This window comes from Pistacia vera, unplaced genomic scaffold (genome assembly GCF_008641045.1).
Source record: "Pistacia vera cultivar Batoury unplaced genomic scaffold, PisVer_v2 Contig1268, whole genome shotgun sequence".
NCBI classification, from domain to species: Eukaryota; Viridiplantae; Streptophyta; class Magnoliopsida; order Sapindales; family Anacardiaceae; genus Pistacia; species Pistacia vera.
In genome coordinates this window covers 50,584-64,753 of record NW_022195323.1, presented here as the reverse complement: position 1 = coordinate 64,753, position 14,170 = coordinate 50,584, and the positions used below count along the sequence as shown (strand labels likewise).

Sequence of the window (14,170 nt, the reverse complement as noted above, 5' to 3'; positions counted from 1 at the left end):
AAGAGCACTAACAATAAAACATACACAGAAAGTAAAGGAGATGGGTAATTTAACCTTGCATCCTATATCTTTATCTTCAAATTAAACCATTTATTGAATTTCAGAAACTCTGAAAAGTAATTTCTCATGGGAAATTGATGGTGAAACTTCACTACAGTAGGGGGGGGTTTTTATATCAAGAAGATGCGATGTGAAATGTTCTCATCACTAAAGTTGTCAAAGCGAATGGGGTGAAGGAAGAGGGAAGAATATAACTTTACAATTATGATTCACGTGGAAGAAAGTAACTCATTTTACACGCCAGAGGAACCAGAAGAAAATTTCTCATTTAGATGTGGACCCAGATGCTGCCATAAAGTAAAATGCTAATCAGATCGAGTAAAGTGACTTTGGAAAGCTTGGTTATTACTCAAACAAGACAAAATTTGGCACTCACCCCGCAGCACAGCTACACAAATGGTAATTCCCTTTAACAAAACAATCCGAAGATCTGAAACTCCATACTCCAAGGTCCATACACTTTCTAATACATTGTGCACTTATACAATGAATGCGCAAAAAGAAGTAAAACAGAGACGCAAATTGGATGTAAACAGTTCATCCTGAAGTATGTGTGAGATCAATACAGTTTTTTGTTCATTTTCGGTAATGACTCTTACTTCATGGTTATAAAGACTAAACCCAAAAGTAGATTCAGCCATTAAATTCCATCAAGAATAGACCAGTTAGTCTTACTCTTATTTGATATTCAAAGCCCATAAAAGCATGAATATCCAACGAAGGCATCATTATTTCTCTCTATACCAATCTCCACTTTTCCCACCACTTTTACTTTCAAGCCGTACATCTGTGATCTGGACATCTTTTGAAGCAGCCTTGCACATATCATAAACAGTTAGGCCAGCCACGGTCACAGCAGTCAGTGCTTCTATTTCAACCCCAGTTTTTCCCGTTGACACTGCTTCCCCTTCTATATCAACACTAAAATCTTTATCATTCAGAGTGAGATTAACACGAACATGAGTCAGGGTGATATTATGGCAGAGGGGAATGAGAGAGCTGGTGTGCTTTGCTCCATTAATGCCAGCAATTTTGGCGACACTAAGGACATCTCCCTTGGCCAATTGGTTGGCTAAGACCAAATCAAATACCTTCTTCCCCAAAATTACCTTGCTACTAGCAATGGCGGTTCTTTTACTATTTTCTTTAAGAGAAACATCCACCATTTGTGCTGCTCCTGTACTGCCAACATGGGTCAGGACAGGAGTGCTTCCTCCTATTTTTGAAGATGTCTGCGATTCTTGAGCCATGAAATCGTTACTTACAGAACCAGCAAATCCATTTGGAGGAGGTTCACCAAAGACCGTTTCCATTTCCTGCGACCACAATTACCATATAAATTCAAACAAAATGTAGCTATGCATTCAATTTTTTAAGAAGGAGGAATTACATCTTGTCTTGATATTAGATTAGACTACACCAGAGAAATTGAACTATATATAAACTCATATAATAGTTAAAAACAATAATGCATTATTGACCATAACTCTTTCATATTGAACTTCAAGATTCACTCTAAAAGTTCTTACGCTATTTAGGCGGAAAAAAAAAAAAAAAAACAAACAAACAAACAAAACAGAGCCCTACCCCATCTTTCCGTTCCATGACCTAACACGACGTATGTGATTAATAACAACATAACACAGAGAAATCAGAACAGTTCATATTAATCAACTTCAAGATTTCAGGTCTTACCTTATTGAGCTCCGCAATTCTGCTTGCAAGGTCATGGCTAATGTTACTACTATACAACCTTCTTGACTGATGAAACACAACAGCAAGCCGACGAAGAATCATGATGGAAGCTGCAAGGAAATTCAGATAACATTTTATCTATTAAACCAATGTTCAAAGAGTTCTCATATCTCGGAAGTAAATTTTTTAATACAAAATTATCCTTAGCTTCAAGGAGAACATGCTTTTAGAAAAGGATATAAATTGTTTTCTATAGCATCCAATAAACTCTGGCTCTTTTAGGAATTTTATCAAACGCTTTACACGCATTTCAGTTTCATTACCCAACATTCGGATTTTATTTCCTTCTGTTTTCTCTATTCGGTAATCTGTAATCATGCATAACTTGTGCAGAAGTTAATGCTTAGATATCTCCGAGCCACATTACTACTTAACATCTTACAAGTGTTATTTTGAATAATAAATCTTTCAAACTATGAACCATACCATTCTTACTATAACATACTTACTTTTTCGTGTTCCAGAAAGCCCTCCCAAATTTTGAAGGGTTAAGGGAATATTGGTCAGGGATGTGAGAATGGTTTGCAATATTTATTCTTCAACGGCCAAACACAGCACGTAAATTATGAGCTTCAACTTTGCTAACGTGTCACGGTAATTGCATTTAAGGAAAAATTAAGCACTCGGTCCCGGTGTATATGCGGGGGTAATTTATGAACAAATGAGGTGCTGCGGAAATGATTGCATCATCCGAAGGCCTTTCATTAATTTACATACACTACAACTAATCTTTCGAAACCTTAAAACTAATAATTGGGTAAGAACTCAATAGCCACCTTTATTAATGGCTAGACAGCTTTTTACTTTTTTTTACTATTTGTAACCAACTACTTTAAACAATTCAATTTTATTAATCAAAATTTATGCTAATTTAAGTCTTCATAATTTAGTGTAGTGATGTTACATATATGCTATAAATAAATTATAAAAAAATGGAATAATGAAGTTTACTATGAAGTTAAATCGCAGCAATAGATCAAAGTCAAAGGTTGTCCACTCAAAAGTTAATCTTCCTTCCCAAAACAAATAGTTTTTAAGTTTTATTAATTTCTGAAGTTTATTTATTAAAAAACCATTCAGCGGTACATGCGGTCTGCCAAGCGCGGCTTGGCAATAGCCATCAACGCCTTGGCTTTTGGCATGGTCATCCCATACACCTCGCTGGTATCAATATCCTCATGCTTTAAACCCTCCGGCGGGCTCCAATCAAAACAGTGAAAGAGCCGAGCCAAAGCCATTAGCACTAAAGTTACCCCAAGTGGCGCGCCAGGACACTTTCTCTTTCCAGCACTAAATGGCAGTATCTTGAAATCGGCCCCATGGCTTATCTCCACTCGGCTTCCATCACCCAGCCAATGTCTTTCAGGCCGAAACTCTTCAATATCGGTCCATATCTTGGTGTTCCTGCCCAGCCCATGAGTGTTGATGAAGACACGTGTTTTAGCCGGAATATAATAGCCGTTGATTGTTGTGGCACGTAGGGATTCATGAGGAATAAGGAACGGCCCAGCTGGATGCATGCGAAATGTTTCGCGTACTACACAGCGCAAATAGTTGAGGTGAGCCAGATCAGTTTCATTGACCATTCTATCACGACCCACAACAAAATCAAGCTCTTCTTGTATCTTGCGAAGGACACGTGGGTGCTTAATTACTTCTGCCATTGCCCATTCGTTGGTCACAGCTGAAGTATCAGTTGCAGCGGCTATCATGTCCTACAACATCACCAAGTTATACAAAATTAGAATTTAAAGGATAACGGCAAAAAGAAAAGATTGAAATACAGGAGTGTATTACTATAGGTACTTATAAAGAGAGAGACCTGAATTAAAGCTTTAATTTCCACATCCTCCATGTGTTGTTTCCCATTCTCGCCAGGCAAAGACAATAAAACATCAACGAAATCTATCTCTCCATCTGCACCTTTAGCTAAATTTATCTTCTTCTTCCTGTGTTCTTCAATAATCTTGGTGTGAAAATCATCAATTCGTTTCTCAACTTCCCTCATTTTCTTCTCACATCCATAAGGATCCACCCATCTCCAAATTGGCAAATAATCACCCAAATATATCAAACCCAAAAGCCGAAACAACTCGTGTGTTATGTGCATGAACTCCATGGCTTCTTCTGGGCCTGCTGATCCGCTGCCGAAGTATTGTTTACCCAACAACATCCTAGTCACGTTGTTCATAGAGAATGCACCCAATACTTCCCTCAAGTTCACAGCCTTCCCAGTTTGAGCCAGGACCCAGACATCTTGAACAAGATGTTGGGCTTCAACAGCCCTGTGGTTCGCAAACGACTCCAGCCTCTTTGTTGTTAATAGGTTCTCCATGCAAATTCTCCGCATTCTCTTCCAATTTGGGCCTAATGGGGCCAAGGCCACATCTCCACATCCATACGCTAGATGGACAGCAGCGAGTGTCCGTGGTCTGGAGGCAAATGTTTCATCTTGCCGGAGAAGTATCTCACGTATGACATCGGGGTCATTGGTGGTGATGGCGTCGATGCTACCTAGGCGAAGGTAGACCAATGGCCCATATTTATCACACAAGGAAGCAAGATCTCTGTGAGGCAATTGGCCCAACTGAAGGAGGTTGCCAAATATGGGCCATCTAGGTGGGCCTGGAGGAAGCCTTTTCTTCTTATGCAGAGTCTTTTGACTGAGGCAGCGATGTATGATGATAACGACGAGAGAAGCAAAGAGAAGGATCGAAGCAAATATGGCGAAGTCCATGAGTATCACTGAGTTCTTGAGCTAACAGATATAGCTACTTTGATTTGGTTATTTATGAAGTGCCATAAGGTATCCCAGTTAGAATCCTTCAAAGTTTGCATGTTATGCTTGGGGGAAAGGTTTATTTGCTCCTATATATATATATAAGATTTAAGGTTCTTGAAATTTATTCATAAAATAATAAATAATTATTTATTTATATCCACAACCTTGACATGCCGCAAATATTTTTGCTTTGCTGTTTTTGTTTTTATATGAGAATAAAAATAATACCACTTCTTTGGTTGGTGAAACATGCGGATAGTGAATAGGGTAATACTACACTGATAATCTAATCTCATAAACATATTCTCATAATTTTGATGTGATAACTCACAATTAATCAGTTTGCAGTGGGTCTCGCTTACTAAATTGCGAACGATTACGTCAGATTATGAGAGAAAATTTATAAAATTGGATTGTAAGTCAATCTTTATTATAATGAATATTGATTCAAAAATAATATTTTATTTGATTTTAAGTTAACTTATGTTGAATGAAGAGCACAAAAAGTGCATGAGCTCCCTAATTAGTAGAGGCAATAGAGATGAAACTTTAGGCATCAATCAAATTTGAATGCGGCCATATAAACAATTTCAGCTTGTTTTATTTTTTCAAAAGAAAATTTGGATTTCAAAGATTGTTGAAGTTAATTTCATCGTCACAGACACTAAATCGCAGTCGAAAAATGTAGAAAGAATAGTAATAACTTACATTTGGCACTGCTTTATAAAGTAAATCTAAGAATAAGGTACAACAAATGGTTCCATGGTCTAGTGGTCAGGACATTGGACTCTGAATCCAGTAACCCGAGTTCAAATCTCGGTGGAACCTTTTTTGTCCGATTAACAATCGATTCAGTTGATAATAGGCGGGAGTCAAAGCCCTTCCACCCTTTTTCCTATTTTTTTTCAGTTGGCAATAGGCGGGATTCAAAGCCCTTCTTGAATAGGGGAATTCAAAACCTTAATTTGGACTCAAAACCCTAAATCGTTAATTCCGACTTAGTAATTTCGAAATCTTATTATTAGTTTTTTTTTTCGATTGGCAATAGGTGGAGTCAAAACCCTTATTGAATAGGGATTCAAAACCCCATTTTGTCTGTTCCAATTTAGCAATTTAAAATAACTTTCTTTAATCTCTATCATGGAGGCTGCAAGTCGCGAGAAAATCGAAGAAACAGTAAAGGAAATTCTTAAGCATGGGGACATGGAGGAGATGACTGAGTTCAAGGTCCGGATGACGGCCTCTGAGCGACTGGGTGTCGATCTCTCTGACGCTGATAACAAGAAGTTTATCAGAGGCGTGTTGGAGTCCTTTTTGCTTTCTACCATCGAAGACACTTGCGATGCTAAAGAGACGGATTCAAATGTTCAAGAAGAGACGGAACACCAACAAATCAAACTAGAGAAACAATGTAATGAGAACGGAGATCGTGTCATGTGTCAGGTTAACTTTTTCTTTTATAAAGAAGGAGAGCCATTTTTACTTACGTATTTGCATTTACTAAATCCCGTTCATTTTAATTTAGCTTTCAAACAAGAGGAGGGTGGTGATTCAAGAATTTAGGGGGAAAGCTCTTGTATCAATTAGAGAATACTATCAGAAAGATGGAAAGCAACTTCCATCCGCTAGAGGTAATTAATTCTACGTATGGTGTTAAAAGTTCTCTTGTTTCCTTGTAATTCTTGTTGTTGATTACAAATAATCTATGTCTCTCTGTTATTATATTCAAATTGCTTAAAGAGAAGATTGTTTTTTGTATCCATAACTGTCTCATTTATTTCTCTTTACTTGCTGAAATGCGCCTCATGCTGCCGTAGTAATGCAGCTAATGCCTAAAGATGATCTATCTGTTTTTGGTATTTGATTTATTATGCTGTTGCTGTGAAATTGAAACTGTGTATGTTTTGGCTGGCTTAAAAATTATGCATCGCAGAAGCTGTTAGTCCATTTAGATTTGATGGTGTTTTTGACAATTTTGAGGCCTTTGATTGTTTGTGTAAAGCAAAAGTTAAATTTACAACAAATATTGCTGATGAACAGAGTTGTAATTTAGTTATTGGTGCCTTCCTTTCTGTGAATCCTATAGTTTGGATCAGGGACAGATGTTTTGAGTCTTTTGACACTGAAAGCTTTTGTTACTTATGCTGTTCTTGTAGGAATTAGTTTAACAAGTGAGCAATGGGTAGCCTTCAGGAAAAGTGTCCCTGCAATAGAAGAAGCTGTGATGAAGATGCAATCGAAGTTAAGGTGAGAGTAGTATTTGAAGGCAGTGTTATTATGGTGTCTTTAAAGTCTCAACTGTGAATTTTGAACTTATCGATTTGGTTATGGCTTCTTTCTTGTCTTCAAAATGTTAGTATGTCCTCAATTAAATCCAATGATGTTCTAATCAGTACTTGAGTGAGAGCATGTTTTATTTCATAGTCTTTATATGATAGTCATCTCTTGGCTATAAAGCAGGTAATTAAATGATTGACTGACTTGGACCATGTAATCAATATACTGTAGATCTGAATCTAAAGGTGAACAAAAGGAAGATGTGCCAAATTCAGTGACTTCACCAGTTGAACTTTCTCCTGCAGAGCCCAACCGTTTCAATGGGAAGGATTACCTCTCGTGGGCGCCACGAATGGAATTTTTCTTAAAGCAATTACAGATTGCTTATGTCCTCACTGACCCTTGCCCTAGCGTTACTTCAAATGCACAAGCAAATAGTGAAGAAATTTTTAAACTGAAGACTGCTGAACAGAAATGGTTGAATGATGACAACACGTGTCACCGCCACATTTTAAACTCTCTATCTGATCATCTCTATTACCAGTACTCAGATAAAACTAAGAGTGCTAAAGAATTGTGGGAAGAGCTAAAATTAGTTTACCTTTTTGAAGAAATTGGAACAAAGAGATCTAAAGTTAAGAAGTACATTGAATTTCAGATGGTTGATGAAAAATCAATCCTTGAGCAAGTTATGGAACTTAATAATATTGCTGATTCCGTTGTTGCTGCTGGAATGTTGATTGATGAGAGCTTTCATGTTAATGTTATCCTTTCCAAGCTTCCACTGTCTTGGAAGGGCCTCTGCATAAAGTTGATGCATGCGGAACATCTTTCTTTCTTGACTTTGATGGATCATATAAAGGCTGAGGGAGAGACTTGCGAGCGAAACAGTCAAGGGGGGCCATCCAAGCTTCTAGACCCTCTAGCCATAAATTTTGGACCAAGGATGAAAGAAATGAAGAGGCCAGGGATGAGCTGGAAGAGGCGAGAATCAGAGATTGATGGCAAGACCATAGTGTGTTACAATTGTGGGAAGAAGGGGCACATGTCCAAACATTGTCGTAATAGGAAATTTGACAAGGAAATCAATGAGAGACAGAACGGGGACAATTCAACTACACCTGCTGAAACAGGAGGTTAACGTGATTATGAACAGCATGGAATAGGCGAGTAGCTGACTGCCGCTGAGAAGTTACAACCATTTTTGTGGGTACACATACTCTTGTATAATACTTCTACCGTGGAAAAACTGAACTCGAAGTTCTGTAAATCATGTAACCGCTGGCTGTAAACCATATTTTTTGTTGGCAGATAACAGAGTCTGTAAATATGTGATATAGAATGATGTGAGTAAGAACTTGGGTCACATGGAAATGCCATATTTACCTTGAGTATCAGTTATATAACTGGTCTATGTAACTTGTTAGGCTCGGATTTTAATATTTTGGTTAGATGCATAAATCATCATGGGTCTGGCTCAGATTCTTTGTTATTATGTTTACGCATCAAGTGGGCAACCTGGTGATTTCTAATCAACTGGTTATTCTTGGTTAGACATAAATTGGAGATTTTTTGATGACTTATGTTTTGTAGCTGGGCAATATTATATCTAATAAAACTATTCTGACAACTTGAACGAACACGACTGTTTCCTAATTATACAAAGAAGACTTCATATGTTACCCAATGGGGCCCGTGAAGCGACTCAGTGTTTCCTTGTTCCTGAAAACATGTTAAAAGTCTTCAGTTAATCAGTAATCTTAAATTACAAATTTAAATAAGCTTTACTCTTTTTCAATTTATCGTTCAAATTTGTTAAATTCAGTTGTCTTTATTATTTCAATTCAGTACGATTAAATTCAATTATAATTTACGCATAGAGGTATCGAGATTATTTTCCTTTTACAGGTAAAATTTAAAATATAGAACGTTGTATGCCCAGGTAAGGGATTATAATATTTAGACAATAAATCTGTTATACTATCGTGAAACGCGCATACCAAACAAGTTTGTTGCTCCAGTAGGTTCGTATTGACTGCTAACTTCGTGATATTTACACAATTTACGTAAAATAAGTTTGTTGCTCCAGTCCAATGGTCAAATCAGAACAGAAGCATCCTGAATTATGAAATTTTGAACGTTCTCATTTGATATTATTCATCAAGATTAGATGGCCAAAATGGAAAATGGGTCCACAAATTTATATTAAAGTTTGTTGTAGATACGATTGTACTGAAAGTTGAAACCTCCAAATTTGACCATCACATGGCATGCTTTGGTTGTGTGTCCATCAGCACCAGCACCTCTTCAAGGCAACGAAAGAAGTTTTAGTAAGATAAATGAATAAATAAATAAAAGGGACCCAACAAGTGATTGAAAGGTTGGCATGCAATTAAACGCATAAAGGACTTTATGTGACTTATAATTCAGGCATATGTTTCAGTATTTATTCATTTTTCATGCTGCGAGAAACGACGAACATGGACATGGGGCACTTATGCGATCACGTTTTTGCCTTTGTAGACCATACCAAGATAATGTTGAATTCTAACCAAACCCAACTCAAAGATAAGTCTTGATGTTGGATTTTTAGCTTATAGTTCAAACTAGTACCAAAAGATTTTTAAAGATTTCACATGTGCCACATGACTTTTATTAATATCTTCACGGGTACAAAACGCGGATACTTTGGTCCACAAAGGTTTGTCTTTGTTGTTCTATTAGTTTATGCAAATCATTGATTGTTATGCAAGCAATTCTCTACTCATTTTTGTTTTTAATGCATTTAATTTTTTTACCTTTTTATTTCAGCTTCTTTTTCTGCTAGGATTGGGAGATACCTCAAACCCCCTTTACAGAAAGGAGAAATCTTAAAGGGAAGGCTTCGATTTTGAGAACAAATATTGGTTCTCCCCATCTTTTCATGTGCATCTAAAGGAGCTTCGTTTGGTTATTAATAAACACAAAGAAAAATAAAACTGATTTGAGAATCTTACAGTGTTCAGCTGTTGGTTTGCCATAAAAACAGAAAAGATCAACCCAACAACACTTAATCTATTATTTTATGTAGTCCAACTGGCTTTTATTGAGAATAGAATAAAGATTCAATTCCGATAGTACCAACCAATCAAACTATTCGAATCCTAGCACAAAGGATGACTCGGTTTCATGCCAGAATTGGCTTCGTTCTTCAGGCAAGGCAAATGAAGTAACTCCATCTCCATCTTTTCTTTCCCATGGGAAAAAGACAAGCATATTGTGGTAGTGGTGCCAACATTTAGTTCCTAAGAAAATAGCACCTTCCTAAATTTACTGTCTGATGCTGACATGAAGCAACAATCAAGGAAAGCATTATTAGAGATTACATTTGAAAACAAGAAAATGAATAGTAATGACCACTAGGCTTTCATCAGCCAGTTTTTAGCGTCCCATGCATTTTGTTTGGCCATTTCTGCTATAAAAAGCTACGCAGATTTGCAAATATTCTTTCCAATTACAGGTCAAATCTGAAACTAAAAACAAGTTTTATTAAAATACCGATTTCTCATAAACATCAAGCAATGATCACATCAAGAAATTTGATATGACTAATTTGGTGAAGCCACCAACCCACTTGCCCTTTATTCAAGAACCAATCACCAATATTCGAGTGAATGGATGGAAACCGAAAGCCAAATAACAACACTATCACCAAATTCTACATGAAGCAAGAAGCAAAACACTCCGTGAACAAGAAAGGGAGAAGAAGGAAAGGCCATGCAAAAATACAGCACATTAAATTCATCCTTTAGTCCCTCAGAGGAGACAAGCAGCAATAACTTACAATTAAGCATTCCACTGAAGCGCATGAATTGGCAAAGAACAAAAAATATGAGCAATATTCATAAAAAAGAAAAAAAAATTATCAGTTCCTTAATAACCAACAATGATAGATTGGTTAAACTTACAAATATAATTCATCTTGCAAAAATACTTCCTTATAACAGAAAATATGTATATTATAAACAATCACATAAAATTTGCTGCCCTACTTGGTCAATAAGTAGTTATTTTCTACTTCTAGCTGGCCCTGCTGTTCCCAGGATCCTTTGCTGTATAACAAAACCGGGGAACAAGCTCCATATCGGTTCTTCTCTACATTTTATGCCTATGGACTAAGTTAAATGCCATTCTTGAGCTACCACTGCTACCCAGCTGATGATAATGGCTGTAAAGAGTTGGATTCGCAGGAAAAAGCAGCAATCAACTTCTCTTTTGTCAGCTGCTCGGATCCTTGAGATTTGATTACAAATGTGTGAAACACAGTATCATTTGCTGCAGCCAGTTTTGACTCAACAACTGTGATCTGTGCCTCTTTAAATGCTTGGATGACTCTTGATGCAGGGTGTGAATCCAAAGGACAGCTTACTCTCACAATAACCTCATCATGAGCAGCCTGAATATCAATATCTGGAGCTTGCTGCAGACTTTCTGCATTTGGGTTAGATTCCAAAGCAGATGAATCTCTTGAAGTGCTACCCCTCTCTGCTTCCATGACCTTTAACTTTGCCTGAAGCTCATTGATATAAGCAATGGCATCACCCAACAAGGAAGCTTTATCCATCTTGGATATGTTAGGTACTACAGCTCGTAATGCATAGAACCGCTGGTTCAGCTTCTCACGCCGTTGCCTCTCAGCCTCCACATGATTGAGAGGTTCTTCTCTTCCATTTGCAGGCTTTCTTCCCCTTTTCCGAGGCCTTCTCTCTTCAACTACATTAGGCCGCTCATCCTTACATGAGGCTTCAACATCTGAATGCTCGGATTCCCCACTTAGTGGTCTAGCTATCACAGTAGACTTAGAAGTAGCCCCAGAAAAATCAATTTGCATTTGCACAGGCTTTTGAGAAGGGTAGTGGCTAATTCGAAAATCTTCCCTAACACCATTGTTCACAAGCTCCTGAAAATTATTAGCTGAAGTCTGAGAACCAAAAATTTCAGTTGGGCTCCCTTGTTTCACACCTTGAACATTTCCCCAACTGAAACCATGAACACCATTCCGAGCACTTGGAAAAGCAGTCCTATTCCCATTGGCATAAGCTTCCCATGATGGTCTCTCTTCCATCTTTCTGACAGCAAGTTTTTCCCTGCTAAAAGGGGCATGCACATGACCTGTGCTGTTCAAATCCTGGCCAAAAATCTTTTGAACTCCTTCCACTCTCTCCAAAATCCCCAAATTCGAAAACCCTCCATTCTCATCTTTCTTCTCACTAGTAACGGGTAAGGATGCAGCAATTGGCTTAACCCTTATCATAGGAGAATTAGCAGAGAACGCAGCCCTTATTGACTGCACCAATTCCAAACTTTCAGGTACTGATCTAACAGACCCCAATTCAACAACCCCAACATCAGTTGAAACCAAAACAATGGTCTGAATTCCAGCAGACCTTGCAAGAAATGACCTAACACAGTAATCAGAACCCAATTTCAGGGCATCCAACGACCAGACATGCTTTCCAGATGCAAAACACTTGCCCGGGCCACCTTCTCCACGAGGGAAAGAGAAATACATAGATGCTAAAAAGAACATCTCTGTATCAGTAACCCTGTCCAATCCTAATGCATAATTATCCTCATCCGATCCCCCAAACAAAGTATGCAGCTTTTGCAAAACCCTTTTTCGCATCCTCTGTTGAGTCTCATCTTCAAGCCTAATATTAAGAAGCCGTGTAATCTCTGATTCTTCTCCTTCTTTTGGCTCTCTACAAGACCCGTCACCCCATCCTAAAACCAAATCACCAGACTTAGACCGCGAAATTTGCCAAAAAATGGCGTAGTTCCAGCTAAAATTTGATGCGTTTGGTTGGTCCACGAGATCAGAAAGCTTGTGTTGTAGATTTTCATCACTGCCAATGGCCATTAAGAGATTCTCGTTTGAAATAGAGCTCGATATCAAGTAATCAAAAGCTCTTGTGCCCAGAACAGCAGCTATCATGGTCTTATCTTCATCATTCCACAAACTACCTCCCATATTAAACTCAAATTTCATATCTAAACTTAACCTAAAAAATCAATATTTAAAAATTTTAAGTAGCCAGATCAAATCGACTATCTAAAACCCCAAAAAGAAATATCTAAAATAAACTAGAATTAAATGCACTTAGAAAATCCAGAAAACCCACATGGTTTTCATTACATAAGATGAGAGCACAAGCTTGTGATTTCAGATCTCACAAGCTCAGGAGTTAAGTGATAAAGAAAACCCATAAAAAATAAACTAAGATTAATCCAAAAAATAAAAACTCATACACACCGGTTGTTATAGGAAGCAATTTGGAATCATGAGAAGTAAGGCAGCGAAGTGAAGAGTCTCGAGAGCTGTAAAATATTCCCGAGGGAGTAACAGCTTTAATTAGGGAAAAAAAATTTCCACAAAACAAAGGATTAGTTAATAATAATCACAAAGAAAGAAAAATCCTTTCTATTTTCTTTTCTGTGTGTAACAAAATGAAATACAGAAGGAGCGAAGAAGGTAAGCCAAAGAGAGAAATGGAATGGGAGTTTGCTGTTTGCGTTCTCTAAATTCTAACTGTGAACGGCAGAAGTGGACCTTAGTTAAGTAGATATTAGGGTTAAAAAGTAACCATAGTTAGTGTGTTGGGTTAATAATGGTTGGAGGTTGAGGGGTAGTCGGCAAGGCAAAGTTTTTGCTTTTGTTTTGATTTAATAGTAAATGGAATACTATCATAAACCACCCCTATAGTTTGCGTTTATATCATGTGGATAATAATTTTATCACTTTTTATCAAAGATATCTCTTACAGTTTTAAAAGCATATCATTCACACCCCTTGGCCTTAAATCCATCAAATTAACATTATTGATATGATTTTAAAATCCTGAGAGAGATAAGTATGATAAATGGATGTTTTTGATACAAATTGACAAAGCTATTGTCTGCATAATATAAAGGCAAATGTTAGGGATAGTTTGATAACATCTCAATAATAAATAATGTAATAAGTTGAGTTTACTGTTTGCTTTGCCACTTCATCATTTATCATATGACAGACTTTTAAAAGGCAGTGTTTTTTGGCAAGTATTTGATGATTTTAATGAAAAGCGAGACATCAATCTGCGTGATTCTCATGTCTCATACTGCCACGCATTAACTTATTAACTATGCACGTACTACCTGTGACTCCACTTACGCATTTCTTTCAAATTCTTCTTACGTTTTTTTAACCATTATAATATAGTTTAATAATACAAATTTAATTCACAAACTTCTTTTTTCTCTATTTAAAAATTATCAACA

General features: G+C 37.1%; 4 protein-coding genes and 1 non-coding gene across 5 annotated transcripts; 2 read left to right on the top strand and 3 right to left on the bottom strand.

The window, feature by feature from the left end:
• Nucleotides 1–468: 468 nt before the first annotated feature.
• LOC116121498 (cyclic pyranopterin monophosphate synthase, mitochondrial-like) lies at nt 469–2,463 on the bottom strand. The gene is made up of 3 exons (XM_031407450.1): nt 2,265–2,463; nt 1,756–1,865; nt 469–1,376 (listed from the first exon to the last, which is right to left on the bottom strand). The coding sequence occupies exons 2-3, from the start codon at nt 1,855–1,857 to the stop codon at nt 789–791; spliced, it is 690 nt and encodes a 229-aa protein (XP_031263310.1). The 5' UTR covers nt 1,858–1,865; nt 2,265–2,463; the 3' UTR covers nt 469–788.
• A 410-nt stretch (nt 2,464–2,873) lies between these two features.
• LOC116121561 (cytochrome P450 703A2-like) lies at nt 2,874–4,635 on the bottom strand. Its single transcript, XM_031407517.1, has 2 exons — nt 3,638–4,635; nt 2,874–3,530 (listed from the first exon to the last, which is right to left on the bottom strand). Exons 1-2 carry the CDS (start codon nt 4,550–4,552, stop codon nt 2,892–2,894), a joined length of 1,554 nt encoding a protein of 517 aa, XP_031263377.1. The 5' UTR covers nt 4,553–4,635; the 3' UTR covers nt 2,874–2,891.
• A 718-nt stretch (nt 4,636–5,353) lies between these two features.
• TRNAQ-CUG lies at nt 5,354–5,425 on the top strand. Its single transcript has one exon. It is a non-coding gene; the product is annotated as a tRNA-Gln (tRNA).
• LOC116121570 (copia protein) lies at nt 5,388–8,077 on the top strand. The gene is made up of 4 exons (XM_031407530.1): nt 5,388–6,040; nt 6,123–6,228; nt 6,754–6,844; nt 7,106–8,077. Exons 1-4 carry the CDS (start codon nt 5,738–5,740, stop codon nt 8,013–8,015), a joined length of 1,410 nt encoding a protein of 469 aa, XP_031263390.1. The 5' UTR covers nt 5,388–5,737; the 3' UTR covers nt 8,016–8,077.
• A 2,648-nt stretch (nt 8,078–10,725) lies between these two features.
• Nucleotides 10,726–13,450, bottom strand: LOC116121550 (transcription factor MTB1-like). The gene is made up of 2 exons (XM_031407509.1): nt 13,167–13,450; nt 10,726–12,915 (listed from the first exon to the last, which is right to left on the bottom strand). Exon 2 carries the CDS (start codon nt 12,900–12,902, stop codon nt 11,061–11,063), a length of 1,842 nt encoding a protein of 613 aa, XP_031263369.1. The 5' UTR covers nt 12,903–12,915; nt 13,167–13,450; the 3' UTR covers nt 10,726–11,060.
• Nucleotides 13,451–14,170: the final 720 nt, after the last annotated feature.

Coding starts and splice junctions, on each gene's coding strand:
- LOC116121498 (XM_031407450.1), bottom strand. CDS start 1,857: ATGATTCTTCGTCGGCTTGCTGTTGTGTTTCATCAGTCAAGAAGGTTG. Junction 1,377..1,755: donor GAATTGCGGAGCTCAATAAG/GTAAGACCTGAA, acceptor TTGTGGTCGCAG/GAAATGGAAACGGTCTTTGG.
- LOC116121561 (XM_031407517.1), bottom strand. CDS start 4,552: ATGGACTTCGCCATATTTGCTTCGATCCTTCTCTTTGCTTCTCTCGTC. Junction 3,531..3,637: donor AAATTAAAGCTTTAATTCAG/GTCTCTCTCTTT, acceptor GTGATGTTGTAG/GACATGATAGCCGCTGCAAC.
- LOC116121570 (XM_031407530.1), top strand. CDS start 5,738: ATGGAGGCTGCAAGTCGCGAGAAAATCGAAGAAACAGTAAAGGAAATT. Junction 6,041..6,122: donor GAGATCGTGTCATGTGTCAG/GTTAACTTTTTC, acceptor ATTTTAATTTAG/CTTTCAAACAAGAGGAGGGT. Junction 6,229..6,753: donor GCAACTTCCATCCGCTAGAG/GTAATTAATTCT, acceptor CTGTTCTTGTAG/GAATTAGTTTAACAAGTGAG.
- LOC116121550 (XM_031407509.1), bottom strand. CDS start 12,902: ATGAAATTTGAGTTTAATATGGGAGGTAGTTTGTGGAATGATGAAGAT.